Source organism: Centruroides vittatus, unplaced genomic scaffold (assembly GCF_030686945.1).
Source record: "Centruroides vittatus isolate TY-2023 unplaced genomic scaffold, ASM3068694v2 scaffold_450, whole genome shotgun sequence".
NCBI classification, from domain to species: domain Eukaryota; kingdom Metazoa; phylum Arthropoda; class Arachnida; order Scorpiones; family Buthidae; genus Centruroides; species Centruroides vittatus.
In genome coordinates this window covers 2,585,998-2,610,277 of record NW_027122709.1, presented here as the reverse complement: position 1 = coordinate 2,610,277, position 24,280 = coordinate 2,585,998, and the positions used below count along the sequence as shown (strand labels likewise).

General features: G+C 27.6%; 1 protein-coding gene across 1 annotated transcript; it reads right to left on the bottom strand.

Moving 5' to 3' along the window:
- Positions 1–48: 48 nt before the first annotated feature.
- On the bottom strand, positions 49–24,280 carry Exo70 (exocyst complex component 7). The gene is made up of 22 exons (XM_067287359.1): positions 24,131–24,280; positions 20,501–20,666; positions 14,551–14,635; positions 14,369–14,474; positions 11,065–11,182; positions 10,865–10,909; positions 8,227–8,344; positions 7,996–8,065; positions 7,674–7,738; positions 7,540–7,604; positions 7,339–7,445; positions 7,157–7,261; positions 4,494–4,613; positions 4,257–4,316; positions 4,075–4,170; positions 3,878–4,004; positions 3,677–3,797; positions 3,514–3,609; positions 2,620–2,698; positions 2,447–2,488; positions 367–500; positions 49–274 (listed from the first exon to the last, which is right to left on the bottom strand). Exons 1-22 carry the CDS (start codon positions 24,170–24,172, stop codon positions 172–174), a joined length of 2,070 nt encoding a protein of 689 aa, XP_067143460.1. The 5' UTR covers positions 24,173–24,280; the 3' UTR covers positions 49–171.

The following is a 24,280-nucleotide window of genomic DNA, read 5'->3' as shown; positions in this document are numbered from 1 at the left end:
AAATTTAGATATTATTAATGTACACTAGTGTAATTAATATTTATAAAATCAATAAATAAGACTTTATCTTGTTACATTTATATACATATATTTATACTGAAAATGAAAACAATATAAATATTATTCTACAAATAACAAAGTTCATAATAAAATATAAGTCGCTTTTATCTTTTATGCTGCTGCATCAAAAAATTTATCAATCATGTTGGAAACATCTGCTGGAAGGTACTTTAAATATTTCTCTGGATTTTTGGTAAAGTGGAAACTTGCATATCTATAAATATTTTTTTAAATTTTAAGTATTCATTATGTAATTTGATTTTAACAGAAATGCATCATTTTATTATAAAAATAAACATTTCTTACTTGTCGTAAAACATTTGGTACTTGGGAAGTATAAATTCTTTGTTATCATGTTTTAAACTCTCTCGAAGTTCTACATCTGGAATAGCGTAGGCTTTCTGAATTCTATAAATTTCTTCCATTTCTTTATTAAATCCCTGTTTAAATGTTAAGGATAAGAATAAAATTTAAAGAAATATTAAATTTTAAAAATTTTAATAAAAAAAAACTGTAAATAATTCATTTATTTAGACTATTTTGAACCGTTAACTTCATTTTTCAGTTGAACTATTTAATATGGAACAGATAGAGAAAGAGAAATAATTTATTGTTGTCCTTCAGAGACTAGACAGTTATTAAAGTTATAATAAGTGTTTTGAGTAGTGCTGCACCAGTTAATGAATCTCATTAAATGCTCCATTTCAATTAATAAAATGTTTGAATTAAGTAGTTTTTTGAAGTCATAAAAATAACAAAGGTTCTAAACAAAGTAATGGCAACTTTCATTAAAATAGTTTTGAAGATATGAATTACATATTTGCATTAATTACACAGAAATTCTACAATTAAAACTAAGTGACATACTTCCAATAACAGCAATGTAAAAATATTTTTATTTTTATCACAACCTTCAAGGAAAACTTGTTAATTTTTATACAGTATGACAAAACAACATAATTGATTTTTAATCAGTAGTTGAATATATGAAAATTTAATCTTGACATTAATTAATAATGTTCTTGCATATGTATCTGATTATATAACTGTTGGAAAAATTCTTAACTTGATTCCAAGAAAGTACAAGTACATATTTAACTGTAAATGACTAACACACATAAATATCACTTTTAATTTATTCTTTAGTGGAAGTACTAAAAAAATGACATCATGAAGAAGTCATCTTTTATTAAATGTATTCTGAAAATATTTAAGCACTATTCTGTTTTAAAATAACCTCCCAATCAAATTTACAGAAATGTTTCTAATTAAACTTTAATAATTAATAATGATACATAAATAAATAATTTTTGGTAAAGATGCTTGATAGCCTATGAAATAGTATGTTAAACTCCATGCCAAATATTATATAATACTAGATACACACACTGTCAGAGGGCATTAAAATCCTTTTTATAACACAAGTACTTTTAACAATATGAAATTGTCATCATCAGGCTAGTGAACATCTCAAATTTGGAAAAAACATCCCTATGTGCAGTATAATATTCTCAACATTTAGATATTTAAAATTCACAATGAAATTCAGGGCTTGCAAGTACGAGAAAGAACAAAAATTTGAAATAAAAGGCACAACAGAACCCTCAAAACATTTTTATGCAATGAATCCATGGTGCTTTATACCATGCTGGGATGACTAGGGTGGTGTGGCAATGGGGTTGAAAAATTTAAAAAGTGATCCACAAGTTACGAAGATCAAATGTGGGTGTATTGCATGGGCACAAGGTGAAAATGAAAAAGGCTTCCCAAATAAATAAAGCCCTACAATTGACACAACACCTTAGGAGGGTGGTTTGGGTCCACATTGGACTCTACAACTTTCTTTTAATCAACTCTGTGGAGCATGTACATTTTGTGATATCCTGTTGATGTGCTGCTAGATAACTCACCAGCATTCTGACCATAACAATGATGTACAGTTTATTTCCCAGTCGTTGGGTGCAAAACGGATACAATATAAACCCGATTACTCAAGATGGGAGAGCCTATCCCTATCATTGCAGATAAGTCTGCGTAAAGTTGGCTATGGAGAGAAAGGCAAGAGGAGGCCATGTTTTTTGAAGATGTGGAAAATGCTTATATCAATGTTAAAAGAATTTTGTCTATGAGAAAATAATATAGAAAAAAATCAAATTGTATTAAAATTATTATAATTTCAATATGATATACTGTATTAAATGTTTTTGAATATAGAAGAATTATTATAATGCACTGTAAAAGTCTATAGTAACTATAAAGTAGAAATGTTGCATTAAAAATAAAAAATTAGACATGAACACACAATTAAAAAAGCACTTATTTTTCTATCATATATCCACATCTTAAATATTAATGAAATTTAATAACGTTAATAAACTGTACTTACTGTAAATTTATCTTTGATATTCTGCCTATCTTTATCTTTTAACTAAATATAATAAAAAGAAATTATATATTTAAATCATTAATTTCAATTTCATTATGTTTATGCTATTAACTAACAATATAGCTATAATTTGTAAATAAATAAAATTATTTTGCTTATTAAACATATCTCACTTTCAAGGTAGGAACTTGAGTAAGAGCAGTTGATATTGGTTTATCAATCTCCAATACATAATGAAGAACTCTACTCCAACTAAAATTATAGATATAATTTAAATAAATCAATAAAATTTTAAAATTCACATTTTATAAATCTAATCTATTAAAATTTATCTATTTTCATACATGAAATATCTATGTAAAAAGAGTTAAAACTTTCAGAATAAATGTTAAACCTTCTGTAAGGATTAGAAAAAAAAATTAAAGTTTTGTTACATGAAGCCAAAGTAAAATTAGCAAATTAATTTTACTTTGTTGACACAAATAACAAATAAATAAGCAAAAATGATCTTGTTGCAATGTAGTTTTCATTTTGGCTTCATGCAATGAAAGTTTTAATTACAGTAGAGTTCTGGAAACTCGACTTTCGATAACTCGTCGTGTCGTTAAAAAGAAATACTTGTAATCTAATTTTTACCTCTATAACTTATCAATAACTTATAGAATCCAATAAGTTATTGTTCATCATTGGTAACACTTAATAATAGCATCAATTCCTCATGTTAACAAAGAATATAAACCTTTTTTCAAAGTGCCACTGCAAAACATCACAAAGTGAATGCCACTAACTCTAAAGTAGCCACCAAATAGCCAATATTTTTTAAACTAAAATTTAACTACAAATGGAAATAATCACTATTGGTACAAAGTTAATACATATATCAATTTGTACATATAATATCTTTACAAAAATGTCGCTATTTAGACTAGCCTCATCACTATCTGTAAAATTCATCATTTTTGGTAACTCATCACCTCAGTCCACATTAAGTCAAGTTTGCATGTCTCTACTGTATATAAATATTAAGAAAGAAAACAAACTAATGTAGAACAAAAATTTTTTATAACCTTTGAGAATAAATTCTTTTTTGATCACAGATTTGATCATTGTAGTAATCTTCCAAATCAGGACTACATTTACTAACAATTTCTATTAAGTTTGTCCTGAAATAAAAACATACAATTAACAAATAATGCTAATGATTTTTATCTTTTATTTATTGTAACTAACCTTTGCAATGCTTTTAATATATAATGAAGATTATTTAAACGGAAAATAGCCTTCAGATAGGGATCATTATAAGACTCGCTTTTACTCTGGAGTGCTAAACCCAGAGCTGACAATACTCTCACTATTGTAATTACAAAAGAAATATCTATTACTTATAAAATTTAACTACCATAACATTAAGTATTAAACATGGAAACTTACTGATATACCGTGCTAAAGCAGTCTTATTTATATCCCCGTCGTCATTAAACGAACCTAGATCTTGATTATTAAGAACAGTCCCAAGCATATCCATATAATCTTGTAATTGCTCCAGCATAATCATAACCTTAAAAATTTTTTCAATTTTATCACTTTTATAATTATTTGACTATCAGTCATAATTAAATATTACATACGTTGCTTGTAAGTTCGTGAACTGTACCATCTTTAGGCATTTTTGTGTCGGGATCACTTTTAATACAATCAACAAATTCTTCTAAAGCTTTGTTTATCTAATAAAAATTCAATATTAAAAAATTTTTGTCAACAAGTAAAAGTAAATTTTTTTTTTAACTTAAAAATAAAGCAAAAATCTTACTGTAAATTGTAATGTTGTTGTTAGGCCCTGAAGACGAGAACGTAATTCTGATGTACCCTTCTAAAATAATCAATTTTTTAAACTTTACTACAACTATCTTATATATAACAAGTTTATGATGTATTAATTGAATTTAATTAACTATAAATAAACAAAATCAAATGCACAAAGATTCAAAATGTTAACAATGTTGAAGATTTTTTTAAATAATAATTTTAAATACATTGAAAAAAATACCTGAAAAATTCCATCAAATTCGGGTTTAATGGCATTTAAATGGCGCAAAACAGGAAATAAGGAAAGTGCAGTCGAAAACTCGTGCCGAGCAGCACATTTTCTAACTCGTGTGGCAAGTCCCTATTATAAAATTGTAGTTATACATAAAATGAAAAAGATTTTAAAAGATAATATTATAAAAAAAATTTTCATTTAATAACTGAGTTATTCACTTTTTTGATTAATATTAAACATTATTGAAATGAAGTGTTATATGGTAGAACCTCGATTATCTGGACTAATTGGGGATGAAGGTAGTCCGGATAAGGGAAAATCCGGATAATCGAAAAATAATACTGTACTGTATTTAAATAGTGATCAAATTTTCAAGAAACAAACGTTTGTTTTGAATTTGGAGTACTACTGACCAGCACTAACACTGCCTATTGTTTAAAGGCCCTCTGGTAGCACAAGAAGATGGATTTTATAAAATAAAAAGCAGTTGAAACTGTCAAATTTTTATTCATAAAAATGCAAACTATTTATCGTTTTATGACGAGTAAAATTTTTTCGTCGCGTTCACGGCTTTTAAGTAATGCATAAACCTTCGAGGCGCGAGGCCGTAGGCCCACGTCGCCCATGCCTTACACCACTCTTGGCCATAGAAATGATGTAATTTGATATAAATTATTTATAAATATGTATGTTAAGTTATATTTTTATTACAACGCAAAATGCATTAAAAAGTTTAAGACCACTGTGCCGGGTGAGACGTCGTTGGGACAAAAAAGATTATGCATTCCATCACATACATAAACAGTGTCGCAATCGCCAAGTACAAATCAGCAAATTTATAAGTTTTGTTTATTTTGAACAGTCCGGATAATCGAGGTTCTACTGTAATTAGAAATAATATTGATTTTTTCATATGTAAAATTGTAAATAGAAATAAAATAAAACAGCTTACAATAAAAAAAGCTTAAAATTCCATCCAAATTAATATTTTTGAAGTTCAAGGACTTTATCTTCAAATCATACTTATATAATAGATAAGAATAGATCAAATAGGATATCATTGTGTAGGTATGTTTATGCATGAACATTCTTTTTTGAAGTACCTCCATCCAAAAAGATCTTTTAAAAATATTAGAATATTCACAAAAATAGATGGAAATGAGTTTTCTATTAAAGATATTGTATTTGGCGAGATATTCAAGAAGTAACATGTAAAAATTATAAGCTGATTTAAAATGTATAAATAATGAATTTTAAATAAATTTATTTCTCAAATTTCAAAAATAATTTTAAAAATCTTTATTCCTTTCACAAGTGAATTTTGTAAAGTTTAGAAAAAAGAGATGAATAGCATTTATGAAAATATTTAGAGATTTTATTCAGTAAATGAATTCAAAATCATAATGACTGAAACATTAAATTAATTGGAAAGTCATAAATTTTGAATAGCTAAATATCTTTTCTTCTAAATTTTATTGAAACAATGCAATTTCATTTTAATATTTAACAATTTTTAGAATTAAATATAAAAATACCTGACTAAATAAAATTAGATTTGACGTTTCTGGTGAGAATATTTCCGAGAATACTTTAAAGTTTTAAGAATGCTTAGATATAAAGATACATTAAGAGATATAATTTTGATATTTATTGATCAATTAAAATTATGCTTTATCATCTACTTATATAAGATTTAAAATGTCAAGGAACAGTCTCAATAAAATGTGTAATTGCGAAATGACTACTATGAAATTCTAAACTATATAAATTTATGTAATTTATATTACACTAATTTGACGTCATTTGTGACACTAGGATTTAAGATTTTCAAACTAAAACTAACAGTTTTAGATCTTATTCAATTTCAAACTAATAATAAATTATGTTGTACAAATATTTTAGAAATCAGAAATTAAAAATCAAAATAAATCAGAAATAATACAAACTTGCTATCTAAGAAAAATAAAACTTTAGCTAATCAAATTTGTCGTCACAAAAACGAATCATATATCATTATCAACCAAATCTTTCAAATTTAAAGTACAAAAATGAAAACTTAAAACTAGAAATAAATTAATTAATTAAAAGAAAAACTATATAACTTGTAACCAACTACGAGACTAAGAACTGCAAAAATAGTTTATAAGAGTATGATCTAATAAGATTATTTATTGCTGACAATTAAATTGCCATAATGATCTGAAATTACTGATTTTTTTTTACGATAAAAAAAGAAATAATCAAAAAGTATGCAAGTATATAAGATTTAAAGAAAATAAAACAGATAAAACAACAATTATAATTAAATTAATTATTAACATTTACACCAGTGGCGTAGCGTAGTGGGGGCGGCAGGGGCGGCCCGACCCGGGTGGCACTTTTAGGGGCGGCAAAATTTCACAACAAATAATAATAATAATAATACAATACACCTGTACGATACACAATAATGACGATTGTTCTTGCCGAAAAGTTCTTTAGAATTACTGTACATTTTAGTCTTTTAAATTGAGATACCTAAATAAGGGGGCAGCGAAATTTTCCTCGGCCCCGGGCGGCCGACACCCACGCTACGCCACTGATTTACACAAATTTTAGTTTATTTCTAAATACAAGTTTTTAGTATATTAATATGTTTAAGTAAATATTGACATTAAAATAAAATTTACTTCGCCTTCTGAAATCACATTATCAAGAGCTTGTTGCACAACTCTGTCAAAAACAGCTACTTGCTCTGAAGGAATGATGATTTTATTCATTAACTGATGTTCACTCTAAAAAAGAATCATCAAATTATAAATCTAGATAATATATAATACAAAGAAGTGATATTTATTAATATAAAAATTACCTGTATTAATTTACATAAGGCTGATATAGAAGTGAGATAACCTTCTAATTCTTGTTCAATAATATCATCTTTTGTTTCAGGCAGAAGAGAAGTTTGAAATCTCTGACCTAATAAAACAATTGAAAGAATGTTTCATTATTCAAGAATTATTTTTCTTGACATTTATCTAAAAAATTATTTTGATAATTTTAATTTACTAACCAAGAACAGTACCTTCTACAGTTGGAGAATATTTCATAAAAGCTGCTGATGCTTTCTTCATAAAGCTATAAGAAAATTATTTAAATTACAAATATGCCACCTAAAATTATAATTTGACTTTCTCTTTTACTGACACATTTTGAATTCCTCTTCTAGAGGTCCTTCGAACTGCATTTTCTCTTACATTTCTTCTACCTCCCTGCATAATAAATAAACTATCATTTAAAAGTATTCTGTATCAAATTTAAAATATTAGAAAACAGTTATTTTCTCATTTTATATAAAATTATTATTAAAATTAGATCAGGAATATAAATATCATTCTTCTCACGTCATGGAGTCTATGTCAAAATCTATATCATTTGCATTATATCATGTTGTATGTATATATTTGCAAATAATTTGTAAACTTTTGATATTTAATAAAATATTAAAAATAATTAAAATATTACTTACCAACAAAGGAGAATTATGTGCTGGAAGAGTATTGCTGTTTCCACTACAAGATTTCAGATGTTCCTTTAAACTAAGAACAGAAATAGACTGTTTTACATCACAACTGACAAAGAATACGTGATAAATTTTATTCATGTTTATTACTTCATTGTAATCTTGGAATATGTGCACATTAAATTATGTTCATAAATTTATAAAAGAAAAATAAATGATATAAATTTTCAAACTCACTTCTTAAGTGATTGCACAAGTGTTTTTGATCGAATTGTTGCATATACAGAAGTAAAATCACCATTTCTATATTTACGTAACCAATTAGCAATTAAAATAAGTTCTTCTATTACTTTTTCTGAAAAACAAATATTAAATATATATTCTTAAATACATTTTCATAAAAAATGTTTAATTTTAATTCAATATTCATCATAAAAGCAATTTGTCTTCAGTCTTTCCAACTAAAGGATCACATCAATTTGATAAGTTTGTTACCGTGGCCCTTGTTTCTCACATAAGGAAGCATACAAATATTCCTGGTTCATAACCATATTGTATTCAATATCAAAGATAATTAATAAATCTATGACCAACAGTAATTATTCAATTATTGAAACACAAAATTAGGTATGAATTATTTTTATTGACTACATTAACTCCAAATAACGAAAAATTATCTCTCTCTCCAGCTTCTATAACATTTACTGATAGTGTAACATACATGTTATTAAAGTTATATAATAATCGTTCTTTTCAGCTAACATTATCCTCTCTACACAGATTATGCTTTAATGATAGAGATCAGTGGGGAAATACTAGAAAAAAATTAGAAAATACTATTAAAAACTAGGAATGTAGAACATTTGTTTAGTTTAATGCAAGAAAGAAATTTAAGCAAATGACTTGAAGTTCTATTTATTAAAATGTATAATGTATGTAATACTTCTATATTAAAAATTTTGCAAATATGGGATTATATTCTTACTTCTATGCAAACAAAGTGAATTTTCAACACAAAAATATGTTAAAAGTGTAAATTATAATATTTTATATTTGAAAGACTTTCTAATAAGCAGATTCAAAATTTATTGTTTGTTTCAAACTTTGAATCCAACTGACAATACTTAATTTGTATATTTAAGTATAATTACTTTTCAATATTGTATTGTTTATTATGTCAATTTGCTAATACTAGGTTATTCAATAAGTTTTGTTGTTCGATAAGAGATGGCACTATTAGGTTTGTTCGCTTTATTTCTCTAAAAATAATATTACTTTTTTATGAACATGTGTGAAGTTTCATGTAGATCTGTCAACTCATTCGTATATTTACAACTGTTCAAAGTTGACGTGTCACTGTATTTTTTTTTTACAATGGAAAAAATTGAATATCGTGCAGTGATAAAATTCTTATTTTTGGAAGGTGTAACACCAAAACAAATTCATGAACGATTGTTAAAAGTGTATAATGACTCTTCACCTTCAATTAGAACAGTAGAAAGATGGGTTGCCGAATTTAAACGTGGTTGTACAAGTCTTGAAGACGATCCACGTGAAGGACGTCCAAAAAGTGCATCAACACCAGAAATCGTAGCAAAAATACAGCATATGGTTTTGGAAGATCATCAATTAACTGAGAGAGATTTAGTAGAAACCCTAGGATCTCATTAGGCAGTGTGAGCAATATTTTGGCTGAAGTTTTGGGTTACAAAAAGTTGTGCGCACAATGGGTGCCACATTTGCTAACAATGGAACAAAAACACATTCGAATGTGACTTTCTCAGCAACATTTGGAGCGTTTTAGAAAGGATAAAAAGGATTTTGTGCGTCATTTCATCACTATGGATGAGACTTGGGTCTACCACCATGATCCTGAATCAAAACAAGAGGCTAAGAAGTGGTGTGAATCTGGTACTTCGGCTTTGAAGCGAGTTAGGGTCCAGAAATTGGCCAAGAAGGTGTTAGCATCAGTTTTTTGGGATGCAAAAGGAATTTTGTTTGTGGATTATTTCCAAACTGGTAAAACAATAAACTCAGATTATTATTGTAACCTTTTGGACCAGCTGGATGTAAAAATTCATGAGAAAAGATCTGGTTTACAGAAGAAAAAAATCATTTTTTATCAAGACAATGCACCTTCTCATACAGCTCAAAAAACCATCGCAAAAATCGGTGAATTAAAGTACGAATTGTTGCAACACCCACTCTATTTGCCAGATTTAGCTCCCTCTGACTTATGGCTGTTCTCATATCTCAAAAAATTCATGCATGGGAAACTATTTTCATTAAAGGAAGAGGTAATAGCAGCCGTGGAAGCGTATTTCAACAGTCTTCCGGATTCTCACTTCAGGGATGGAAACCATAAATTAGAAGATCACTGGAAAAAGTGTATTGAAGTTCAGGGAGATTATATTGAATAATAAAATGTATTTCAAACCATAAAATTGTGTTTTTCTTATCAAACGACAAAACTTATTGAACAACCTGGTATGTATTAAAATTGCATTTCATATTTGTAAAAATTATTAAACACAGTTTTGTAAAAGAAAAAAATACAGAACATAAATTCTCAATTCGTGCTTTTAAAATAATCTAAAAATATTATCTCATTTTCTAATAATTGGGAATAAAATTTTGGCAAATTTGAAGTTCATTTACAATTGCAATCAGATGATTCTTAACTGGATAAATATTTTTTTAATAATAAATTAATATTTATTCTTAGAATATTGTTTAAATATACTAATGTATTTAATTTATTAGAGTTATATATTACCATATACACTGTTGCACACTATTTACTTCAAGCGACATTAAAATTCATTTTAATAAATTTATTAAATTATTTAATTTAACTTTATAAAAAAATCTTTACCTGGTAATTGGTCAAAAGTTGGTTTTTCCAATCCTTGAAATATTTCTGAAAAAAAATTTTAAAACTGCATTCAGCAAATTATAATTTTGCATTAAATAATAAATTATTGTAAATAAGATACTAAAATTATCTGATTACTATAAATTCAATCTTTTAATAAAATAAAATACACATCTAATTTTAATAATCATTAAACATACCATCATCTAAACCTAATAAATCCAAAATCATAATTGTTGGCATGGTCTTGCTATTAGAATATAAAAGGTTTCTAAATTCTTTCTCTAATGAGGATCCACCATGTTCACAAAGAGCTAACTACAATAAATAATATATATTAAAAACAAACAAAAATTAATAAATTTTAATTTCAATTCAAATATTAACAATTGATAAGTTTATAATTTTGTTTTAAATTATTAAAAAATGGAAATATAAATACCAAAAATGCTGCAATCTTTATAAATATAAACCTGGAAAAATCTTTCTAAGCTAACAAGGGGGTACAGTATTATATGCAGAATTACAAGGATTCACTGATAAAAGTTTTATATCGTAGAACTCCGCAAAGTGACAGAATAGAAACACATGACAGCCATCATTTAGTAGTCATGAGTTTCTGGTCTGTGTGAAGTCTCAATTCATTCTATTGACAGACCACAAACTCATAAACCATAACTCATAACACAAGTTTAAACATAAGCTTATGTTTAAACTTCCTCTTTCTGTACAAAGTAACAATCACTGACTTGACTTTGAGTTAAAAGATGCATGCTTATTAAAATTCAGAGTATTTTAAAACATTACAAGCACCTAAGAGACACATTTACATAGCAAGACTAGAAAGAACAATCATTTTGTTGTGCCATGATAGCACAGGACTGTACTGAAATAAGAAAAGAATAAAAATGCAAAGTTATGGGTTATTCCATACTTTCATTAAAACCCACATCTGATACCACGAAACCTGGTTATTCTCGAAATTAAAGGCAGTATGAAAAGGTCAATACTTTTCATAGGATGCTGAAGTACAAACTGTTGTATGGACTAATGGAAAAGCAGAAAATTTTTTTCCTACTTTTAACATTGATCCTATTAGTACTATTGGTCCTAAAAAGTTAATTTCGACTACAAAACATCTTTAATTTTTATGCATGTTAATAGAACTAATATAATCTTTTGGCAAGCACATTATTCAAGTAAATCCTTGACTTAATCTATCTTCCCATATTAATTTTATAAAAATAGAGAACTTACTTATCAATCAATCCTCAGATTAAAAATTCCAATTATTTAAAATAAAACTTAATAAATTTATTATGATTTAATTACAAAATTTCAATTGATATGTGATATATGTATAGCATATTATTGCGCTAAAATAAAAAAAAAAAACTGATTAGTTAACTGTCTTTTATTATTTTTGATATCTAATTTTATTTGTTTTTCTTTATAAACAATGAACTGTTATAAATTTAAAAACATAAGCATAAAAATTAAATCTTATGTAATTATTTTTAATTCTTCTTCCTATTAATAGAAAAAATTATTTTTGAATAAAACTTATATAACTACATAAATTTTCTTAATTCATAATCCATAAACTAAATAATAAAGTCAAACAAAAATCATATTTTTACTCCAGTGTAAAAAATGTTAATAAAAATGTTTGTCTGCTCATTTGCGATAAATGAAAATTTTTACTAAAATGCAGTACACTTAATCATTTTCAGCTTAATTGGCAATTATCTACAGGGTTTGTTCAACAGAATTCTTTAGAAAAACTACAAATCTTTATAATTTAATAACTATTGTAACTTATTATAAGAATAACTGATAACAAATCCCCCTGCATAATAATTACTAAATAAGTAATTCATTCTGACTGCACTGAGAACACACTATCATATATCATAATAAACAAATTTCTTCTATGCTAATTTTGAAAAACCTACTTAAATCTTTTCCAAATATTTCATTCTAAATTCTAAAAAATTTAAATATTCAAAGTGATAGCTGGCTGAGACAATTAAGATTTACTGTTCTGGATCTGAAAGTGAATCCTGGTGAGAAACCTCATGAATTTTTCATAGGCAGTCTGTCCAAAACTGTTGATCCCCATCCCTCGTTACCCAATTGCTTCCATTGTGGATCAAGCCGAACCCACGATGGGTATGGAATAAAAAGTTTTCTTAGTGCCTACAGGGTTAAAAGAGCAAAAACGAAGTATTTGATTTCTGAAGAGAAACTATGCAATTTCTTCTGCAATTAAATGTAAAAGCCAAACTGATTACCAGATTTCTCAAGATTATTAGCAAGTTGACAATATAATGTTTAAATTATTAAAGTAATATTTCTAACTCAATGCTTTTTATAATTGTAAAAACACAGTAAAACTTCTCTAACTGAAAGCTCCAAGAGGCAGGAAAAAACTTTTAGTTACAGGCAATTCAAGTTAGAGAACAAGAGTAAAAAATGCCAATTCTGAATATATCTGTATTTTTACCTCTCTTGCATTATATAAAAATCTTTGATAGCTTTTTTTTGTTTTAAACAACCCATATAATGCCTTTCAGCAAAATGTTCAATGTAACTAATGGAATCGAACAGTTTTGCAGGTACATCTTGTTGAAATAAAGCGAGAGGACCTCTCATTTTAGACTAAAAGGATGTCTGAAAATTGGTATTGGAGAGTAGATACAATTAATGGTCTGAAAATTTCATGAAAATCTGATAATTAGCATCACTTTGGATAGAATAAATATTAAAATTTGAGTCGGAGAAGTCAGAAGTAACATAAGTTGATGTCGGGGGCCGTGAAAAACTTTGACTTGGAGAAAATTCGAGTTAAGAAATTCAAATTGGAGACATCAAATCCCTATGCTATTCCATTGACACCTATCGAGTGCTTTGTTTTCTTCGAGTTACAGAAGTTTTACTGTATTATTTAAATAGTAAAGTTCCTAGAGAATATATTATTTTGTTAAACTTTTTAAAGTGCTTAGATGCTATTAGAGTTTAAATAAATTAAGATATTTTAAGTTATTATTGTTTGCTTTGTATCTAATAAAATCTATTATCATTTTTGTTGATTGGCTATTCTATCCAATATTTTTACTAGATTTGTCACAATGGTTATACATAGGAGTAAAAGTTGTCTTCTGTGTCTAACCATCGTGACAAATCTAGTAAAAATATTGGATAGAATAACCAATCAACAAAATACAATAAGATATTTTAGCTAAAAAAAGTAAAGAAAACAAATTAAAAATCTATAGTGTATTTTTACTAAAAATTTCAAAAATTGTTTAATTTATTTTCTTGCATCCTAAAAAATTACTCATTGTTCAGTTATACACATTTAAACTCATAGAAATTTATTTTATCCTTGTTCAATATATAAAATACATTATAATTTTTATTGTAATTCTACTTAGTAGTAGACATATTTATTAACTTCAAAGACATGCAAAACTCATAAGAAAGAAAAATAAATATTTTTACCAGCTGTTCCAATTGTCGCTTATGTGGATTGTTCTTTTTAAAAAATTCAATGGCTTTCACTAATTTTTCCATAGCTCCTAAATATGTTGTTAAGCATCCTCTAGGGCTAAATTTAAATAAAAAGTTTTTATAATTTCTCAATTTACAGAAAACTTTTATTAAAGTTTTAAAACCCATCTTACCCATCTCTTATTATTGGTTCAACTTCTCTTGCAACATTATAAAACTGGATATAATAATCCAAATATTCCATTGTTTTTTCAATATCTTTTATGTTAAGAAATAAATTGAAAAAAAGAAAATATCAAAGTTTTTATAAATACATAATTAGAAATTAAAAATATAGTGATGCCTCATACTTCAAATTTGATTCATTCTAAGAATTCATTCAAAGTTTGAAGAATTTTTTTCCCTTTAGAAATAATGGAAAAGAAGTTAATCAATACCCAGATCCTAAACGATACCTATTTTTGATAAACTTAAAACGTCAAATACATATAATTTAAGGTAAAAAAATAGCATAATTAAATGTCCTAATATTAAATTTAAACACGAAATTCTTAAATAAATAAAATTTGTAAATACTGTATAATTAAATGAAAATTGCATTTATTGGTCGCACACAGTTGACTTCAGCATCTTAACCTAGACATGTAACTTGATTATAACATTTGTGAAATTCGCGATTTTAACGCAGTTGTCAGGAAAAAAAAGGTGTAAATAACTCCTATAGAAAAAATGGAGAATTAAACCAGAGGTCAATGGGTGTATCAACAAGTCGATGGGAAAGTTGACACACAAGTGTCAGAAAATGCAAGTCATTGTCAACAAGGGACAATCACATGGCTTCTTTTCCACGACAATTGTATAAAAGAGCAAAACACCAGAAGCTCGATGCGATCACTCGGAAGTTATACTTGGTAGATGTGCCATTCTAGGCTCCACCGACTAAATCAAAGGAGAAGATCCCGGTAGAACTTCCACACAGAACTTAATCGCCGCACGTAGTCATCATTATCACCTAGAGGTAAATATTTTAATCCCAGCGAACCCTTTCTCTCCCCAAACATAGGCCTAGCTGTTAGATTAAACCCTTTTGAGAAAGGTTAGCCTGTATAATTGCCTATATAATCTCAATTAGCCATAGATGTATCCAACTTATTGTAACCTCTTGTATTTTACTAGTTAGTTATATAATAAATGCTTTATTTGTTTGTTAAACCTGTCTCCTGTCTCTCAACGACACCTGTCGACTTGCTCACCTCCCTCGCCACACGATAGAAAGCAATCTGAAACGACAGCGTGGGCAGTCTTTGCAGACTGTTGCTTAGTAAGTGGTCAGAAAGGTTTAACCCCTGACCCATGGTTTCTCACACTTTGTTTAGATGCTTATTTTAAACTCTTTACTTCACATTTGTTTAAATAACGTCTTCAAGTAAATAATTTGTTCAAGAAATGTCTTCAGTCAAAAAAGTATATTGGGCATATTATGCTTTTTGACTTTCACAAGGAATATAATGCTATACAAACAATAAAAAATACTCGTAATGTGTATGGAGATGATGATCCTAAACTTCAAACACATCAAATGCGGTTTAAAAAGTTTATTTTGAATTAAAGAATACAAAATATATGGGGTGCCTGAAAAATGTTGATAAAAAACAATCGCAGGAAGAAATTGTTAAAGATCAACAAATAACACACAATACAATATATATAACTACACACCAAAAGTAAAGCATCAAAGCACTAAAAACATACAAGCATAATGCAAGAGAGAGTGAGAGACGACTTGAACACATGACAGATTGTGTTTATGCTTCAAGCACAATTTTTTACTGTGTGCGCAATTCGAACTCTGAGGCAAACTTTTGTCAAATTTTTCCTTTGAACTTAAAGCATTCAAAGTTAGTCAATTGAACTAAGAGGTACTACTGTAATTTAAAAGATTAATTTACAATTGAAGGCAATATATCTTTAATTTCTTTTAAATGAATAATTTTAATATTGCACATATCAAAGAGTTCATTACTTTTTCACATGCTATGGTAACTTAAACTTTGAACAATAAATTCTACAAAAATTCACCTTGGAGTTCAAAGCGCAAATGCAGTGAAAAATGCACTTGAAGCATAAAATCAATTTGTTGAGCACACAAGTTGTCTCTTTCTCTTGGGTTATGCTCGTATGTTTTCAGTGCTTTTTCTCACTTTACTTTTGATGTGTTTGTTTATATTGTGTGTTGTTCATCAATTTTTAACAATTTCCTCCTTTAATTTTTCTTCATTGACAGGTTTTGAGACCCCCCCATACATTTTGTATCATTTGGTTTAAAATTTCCTGAACAGAACTTTTTAAACCATATTTGACACATTCAAAGTTTGGGAGCATCATCCCCATACACATTATGAATTTTGTTTATTGTTCGTATGTCATTATATCTTTTCTGAAACTCATAATAGGCCTGATATGCTTTGTAACTGAAGACATTTTGACTTGATAAGATAAGATTCGGATAAGACATGAAGTTTAAAATAAGCTTATAAACAAAGATTACAATCTCAGATTAGCAATAGCGTGTTAAATAACTATTATAATTAAATCATATAACTAAGTTAAGTAATGACAGCTGTTAGAAATATGCAAAAAGTTTCTGTTTAACCCAACCTAACCTTTACCTATTAACCGTGGCATCCGATCCGAGAAGTGTACGAAAGCAATGAAGTCTACAAGAAATATTGTAATATCAATAATTGAGATGAAAAAAGAACTTATTGTGAAGCATAAAAGCAGGTTTGTCATGTTTATGATACTGAAGATGACAACGTGCAACCAGTAAATGCAATTTTCAATTTACTATGCAGTATTTACATATTTTATTTATTGTTTTCATGTTTTAATTTATTATTAGAGAATTTAATTGTTATTTTTACCTTAAATTATGTGAATTTGTTGTTTTAAGTTTATCAAAATAGCAATTGTTTAGCATCTGGAATTAATCCACTTTCCATTATTTCTAATGGGAAAAATTGATTCAAATTTCAAATGATTTGGAGTTCAAACAGCCTCCTGGAATGGATTAAATTTAAAGTACAGGCATCACTGTGTTTCAATGTTATTTACCTTTAATAAAAGAATACAAAAATATATCTGTATTGTTTTCAAACTTTAAATTATTGTTTTATTTATCAAATAATTAGAATATCAAATTAGTTTAACAAAAGTATTCAAAATATAACAACACAATTGTCAATCTTTAACAATTGTATAGAGTAAATGAATTTGAACAATTTACTATAAGATTCTGTACAAGTTTATTTAAATTATTTAATTCAAAATTTATTTTAAAAATCTAACAAATTCTTCAAATTCATTTTATTTCTTTACTTGTAAGCCTTGTACTGTACTGTACATAAATGACAATCGGATAATACGTGAAAAGAAAGTTCTTAAAATAAAAATTAAATAATGATAAATAAAATTATAATTTCCATAACACGTGGTTTACAGCATAACTATGATATTATATCTTTTAAAATTGTTAAATGCTTGTTTAATATTTTAAATAATTTGAAACATTTATAATAATGATAATATTGTGCTTAATGATATTTATAATTTATAGACAAGCAAAACTACATTGCAATGTATGTTTAACATTTTTAAAATTTTGTGTAACATCTTTTAGATACTGAGATATTATATTCTGTTTTCATTATATAAAAAATAAACCCTATTTCATATGAATAAATCCTATCAACTTACTAATAAATAATGTAGATTTTTTAATATTTCAAATTTATTAATTTAATTTATCATTAACTAAGACCATCAGTGGAAAAATGCATACATTTATTATTACAGGCAGTCCTCTACTTACGAACATTCGACTTACAAACTTTCGAAGATACGAACAAAGCCGACAGATGGCGGGTTAACATGAGCATTTCAGTGGTTCAAAACATGGTTTTTCAGATCCATTATGGGTTCAGTCAGGCCACAATGAGATAGCCAAGAATTATCCCATCATGTCATTTATGGTCGCCATCTTTGGAAACTGCTTTGTTGGCAGAAGCAAAGACCTCAAGAAGGTTAATGAGTAGATGCACTTTTTCCCATGCTTCTTGCAATCAGCATGCCTCATAAATGCTTTAATTCTATTGTATTCAACACTAAATTAGGTTTGATGAATGATACAATGAGCTGAACAAATATCATCATCACCACAAATTAACCAATTTTTGAAATCATTCACTTGAGTCACAAATGCCTAAACCAACTCATCTTGAAAAATCAACTTTTAAAACTCAAAATGGCAGTAAAATTAGCACAAACAATTATTTTACTTAGAATCGCACGAATTACATTTGAAAATTCAATGCATAACATTCAAGCATCATCTGTGAATCATAACAAAAACTTTCATATTATGACAAGAAAGTATTTTATCGTTATAAGTAAACTTACTGAATATTAAAAATAATTTTATATTTCGATTGGAAAAGTTTAAAATATAAAACAAAATTATATAATATTGTTTTGCCGACACTTAAATATTTTTGCCGACTACTGGCCTGGATTTGAGACTATGTACTTCGATAGTTAAATCAATGTTAATTTGGTTATCTTTTGTGTGAAACAACACTAAAACAATTTCTATAGTTATGTTGCAAAAGAAAAAACGAGTTGCAATTAATTAAAAATTGTAATTAAGGGTTCAAAAATGCAGGCAAAATTAAATATATATTATTAAAAATAATTAACCCCTTAAGATGTGAATAGTACTAACCAAGTAAAATCTCTCATCGCTCTGACTTCATGAAAGAAAAGTCGCCATAACAGACATCGTTGTGTACTCTGTTTTGTCAACATGAAAGTTTCCAATAAACAAATACTTAATTGTTAATATCATAATTTAAAAAAATGTTTAATCTTCAACCGAAACAAATAATTAATTTTCTTATAAAATGTGGAAGAATCATTTTAGGAATGAAAAATTGTGGCAAGATTTGCTCGATTCTGAATAACCAACCCATCACTAGTTTCTACTAGGGTAATCTTCATTAATTGTCAGTTTTATTTTGTTTTTCAAAATAAGATATGACTAGTACTTCTTTCCTATTCTCTGACTCATGCCACAGCCAATAAAGTTTGGTGTAAACACTATGCTGCCAATGTTTAAAACTTGAAATGCCAACCAGCAATCGTGGCACACATGACTAACTTCATAACAGAAAATTCTCTTCACTGACAGCATTAAAGACAAGTCAATTTTTTTTTCCAAATCAAATCATCAGCCGCTGTTGTTGCATTTCTGCATTAATTTATTGTAGATATTAATCTGAGTAAATTATGTCATTTTAGATTCACTCGATGCAAAATATGTTATCCATTAAATTATCTTGGTGGTATTTTCATATTTTGAAATTTTAATAAAAATCAAAGTAAAAATGATGCCAGTTTGATAATGTTCTTGGCTCATTTCCAAATATTTTATGTAAAATGACTGCTGGATCTCCAAGATGACTTCTTGGGAAATCACTAGTCTCTCTCACCCTTCTTTTGCTCATATCGCTATACTTTCTCTCGCAAATAGGTGACGCCATGATGAACATTTATGTGGCATATACGTCATTAATGATTACCCAATCTATTTTGTCACAAACCTTGTAAACACATCATAATTGTATCCAAAATATGTTATGTAGCACGTAACATATACTCAGATCTCAAAATTAGTGAGAAAAGTGAGTTTTTTATAAAAATAGTAGTAAATAGTGAGCAATCTGAAAAATAGCGAGTAAGGGTGCAAGTATGCAGACGCGAATTTAGTAGCAAATGAGAGGTTGCGAGCGATATAGTTGTTGCAAAGGAAAACATATACAAGCAAAAAGCGAGAAATATCGCTGGCGAGAGCGAATTTCTGGCTCTCGCATATATCTAACAGGGTTTGATATTTATCGTTTCTCGCCTCTTCTCACTCTCTCGGAAAATTCGCTCGCTCGCATCTGTATAGTCGCAGCCTAAAAGCAAGAATAGTGAGTCACTACAAGCCTGCATTTGAAGTTTTTATATTAAAATTATTTTATCAACTCATAAATTAGTATTAATTAAATCATAATTAAAAGATACTATTTTGTCTTCTTTGTAAATTCCCTGTTTCATGGTAGACTGGAAGTATTGTCTGCTCTAATTTCATCAAACGTTCATCAAATGATGTCAATATACTGCACATTCCTTTAGTTAACTGACTGCTTTTCAGTGCAGCTTCTTTTAATACAGACAAGTTGTATATTTCCTATAATCAATATAAATTAATTAAACTATAATAAAATGTAAATAATATTTCCATAAATAAACTAATTAATTCTGATATAAAATTTTATCAATTATATGAGCCGTTCCCAGGCCAAATCAATTAACTTCATTTGTAAATCCTTAAGATAATCGTTATTATTTTTACATTTTTCGCACAACTAATTTTATATATCGTTACATTAAAGCAATGCTTTAATAGAATGGTATATGAAAATACTTTCTACAATGTTTATTTTAATTTAAAGTTTAAAAAAATTTTTTTAAATAATTCACATTATTAATTTTTATACTTTTTGTTTTACGGAGTTAATCGATTTGACAAGCGAGTGCCTCATAATATATCAAATTATTAAAAATTATAAATTTCTAATTCAAAATATACCATATTTTACAGACTATACGATGCACTTGAACTTTGGAGGCACTTTTTTGAAGAAAAAAGTGCGTCTTATAGTCCGTAAAATACGGTAAATGTAATTATGTAGCATTGTTTTATTATATACATGCTATATGAAACCTTTTAATAAAATTTATATATATATAGTGTTTATTTTATTATCTATTAGTAGCTTTGATTTAGATTAAATAATTTCAGAATAGAAATAAAATGGAGGAAATTTTAATTTTTGGTTTTCATGTATAAAATTACGTCATTGAAATAACTTTCTCTAGAATTTCTTTAATTTAGACAAGTATATAACCTTAACAATTAATTAAAAAAATGAAAAACAATTTGATAAAAGTCCGAAACACAATTCAAATTCTATAAACAAGGAAGGTATGACATCAATTTCTTACTAATTATGCTATCTGAAAAGAATAAATTCTGCATCTGAATTTAGAGTTATTTAACCAAAACAATTTATAAACTAGTATGGTTAGATATCAAGTCTAAATTTATAAATAAACTTGAAGAATCAGACTTGAATCATTGGAATATTATAATCAGTTACATACTTTTCTATTATAACAATACTCCACACAAATGATCCTTGTTTTGGAGCTACAGAAAATATGTCAACTTTCAAAATAAAATTATTATGTAACAGCATTCATTGCAACTTTACAGTTTTATATTAAATAAGTAATTCAGCTTTACAACTATAAGCATATAGTATATTATATAGAAATAGATGGATGTATGTTATATGCATCTTGGACAATTACTTATTGTCGTAATTTTCTTTATATGATATAATAATTTATTATATAATCCAATCTTATGTAAAATAAAATAATTAAAATTCATAAATTAGTCGAAATTATTACTCGGCATTACAAATCAGAATTCCAGATATACAACAATCCAAATATCACCGATATTACCAATGCATTCAAAACATATATAACTCAATATGCATTTTAATATTACATTTACTTTAAGTTGAATAGTGGTATTTTACAAAGTACAACTCAATTTGTGTGGTTAATTGGCTCTGCAAGTATACAACACACAGTATATGAAAATTAACAATCAATGGAAAATAAATTAAGGTTAATGTTACCCTTGATGCCAAGATGGCGGCTCGTCTCCGATTCCAGCAAGGAAACAGTGGGACGCACGTTCTAACGTAACCTAACCTATTCTAATAAATTACTATAATTATTATCAACCAAATTATTAGAATAGGTTAGGTTAGAATGTGCATCCCACTGTTTCCTTGCTGGAATCAGAGACGAGCCGCCATCTTGGCACCAAGGGTAACATTAACCTAAATGAATTCATAAATTAGGTCATTAAGAAGTTGTCTGAAATAATGTTTACATTTCCTTAGTGTAAAAACATGAAAAATATAATTTAAAAAAATGTTTATTGAAGAGTTTTTAATTAATTTAAAAAGTTAGACAAAATACAATACAGTTACACACAAAAATCAAATCAGATGATAACATTAGAGATTGATTACAGAGAGTTTAGAATTTAGAGCAAGGGTTCCCAACCTTATTCTTGAATTGATTCCCACATAGAAATATTCTTTTCAATTAACTCATTTAAAATTTTTATTTCCCACAATTTTGAGTAATATATTAAGTAAATTATTAAAAAAGTATAAAACGATAACAAAATAAAATTATTGGATTTTGTTTCGGAACAAAAATGTTATGTTTAAGTTAAGAAAAACTGAAAAAAAGGTTTGTTTGTTATTTGAATGATTATTTTTCAAAATATACATTTGGTAAAATTTTATAAAAATATATAAATATCCAATAACCCAATTTTTGATTAAGGCTAAATGGCCAGATAGATTATATTGAGCTATAACCTGTCATTTCGTATATAATCTAGATTATATACAAAGTGACATTTAAACAATTAAAAGCAATTAGAGAATGGCAAATATCCTATATTTTTATTTCTTATAGTTTCAAATTAGCAGAATCATCATTCATTTTTCCATCAATCTTATAATACATACATAACCAAGTTAACTATAAAAATTCGACAGGTTTTTTTGAATAAGATTAATGGATGAAAATTTGATACTCTATTAATATCAATTTAAAATCTGCATACATAAAATTTGAATGCTTTCATAAAGGTTAAAAGTTAAAAATACAGTGGGCGATCGGTTAACAAACAACCTGCGTCGAGACTACACTTGCTATCCAAATCGTTCGTCAACCGATTATTAATTTACCATAGATTTTTGTGGGAATTTGATTACACGAATGCTCTGCGAAGCCACTTCAAGCGTTCCACGAAAAAATCAAATATACAATTAAAAATTGTTACAAAAGAAAAATCAATACGACGTAAAATAATTTTTGTACGGGAACGTAATCGGCAAATGCAAATTTCGTCGTCTACTAGACCGAGCACGTGGGTTTCAAAAAGGTTTGCCACCCCCGCTTTAAAGCTGGCATATCGTAAGTGTTCTGCGAAAAAAAACGTCAAAGTTTAGCCATCCCCGACTTCAAAGCGATCGAGAACTGCCGTGGTACACCATAGTTCACGTAGAATGCAGATTCGTGCGGACCCGATACCACAATGTGCAGGGTCCAGTGGCATAGCGAGGGGGGCAAGGGGGTATATCATGCACCAGGCACCCCTCTGCGAGTGGCACCCAAATGGTCTCCAAGACAAACTATATGTGTTTCTGGAGGGGGGCACCAATAAAGTGTCGTGTCCCGATCGCCAGTTACGTTCGCTACACCACTGGTAAGGCCTCATGCTTTTAAATGTATTTACTGGAAGAGTCCTTTATATACAATTTAAGGTCATGTGTCTAAATCCATCCCATTCAGAACTTAAACGTAGAAAAATACGGTTTGATGTCTTTTTCTTTTTTCAAATCCTTTTTTTTTGGACGTTTACAAGTTAATTAATGGGATAAATTATGGTAATTATACAGTTACATTTACACTTATCAAAATTGCAAATATTAATTTCGTTCGATTTAATTGCATTTTATACGAACGATAGACGAAGGAGAATCTTCTCACCTTGTCTAACTTCGACTTTGCTTCTTCCATTTCCGATTTCATATTTATTTAACGGCATAAAAACGCATTAAGCGATAAATAAGAAACAATCCGTATACACCTCGACCATCCTCTAGCGGATTTTCTAATAAGTACGAGGGAAAAAAATAC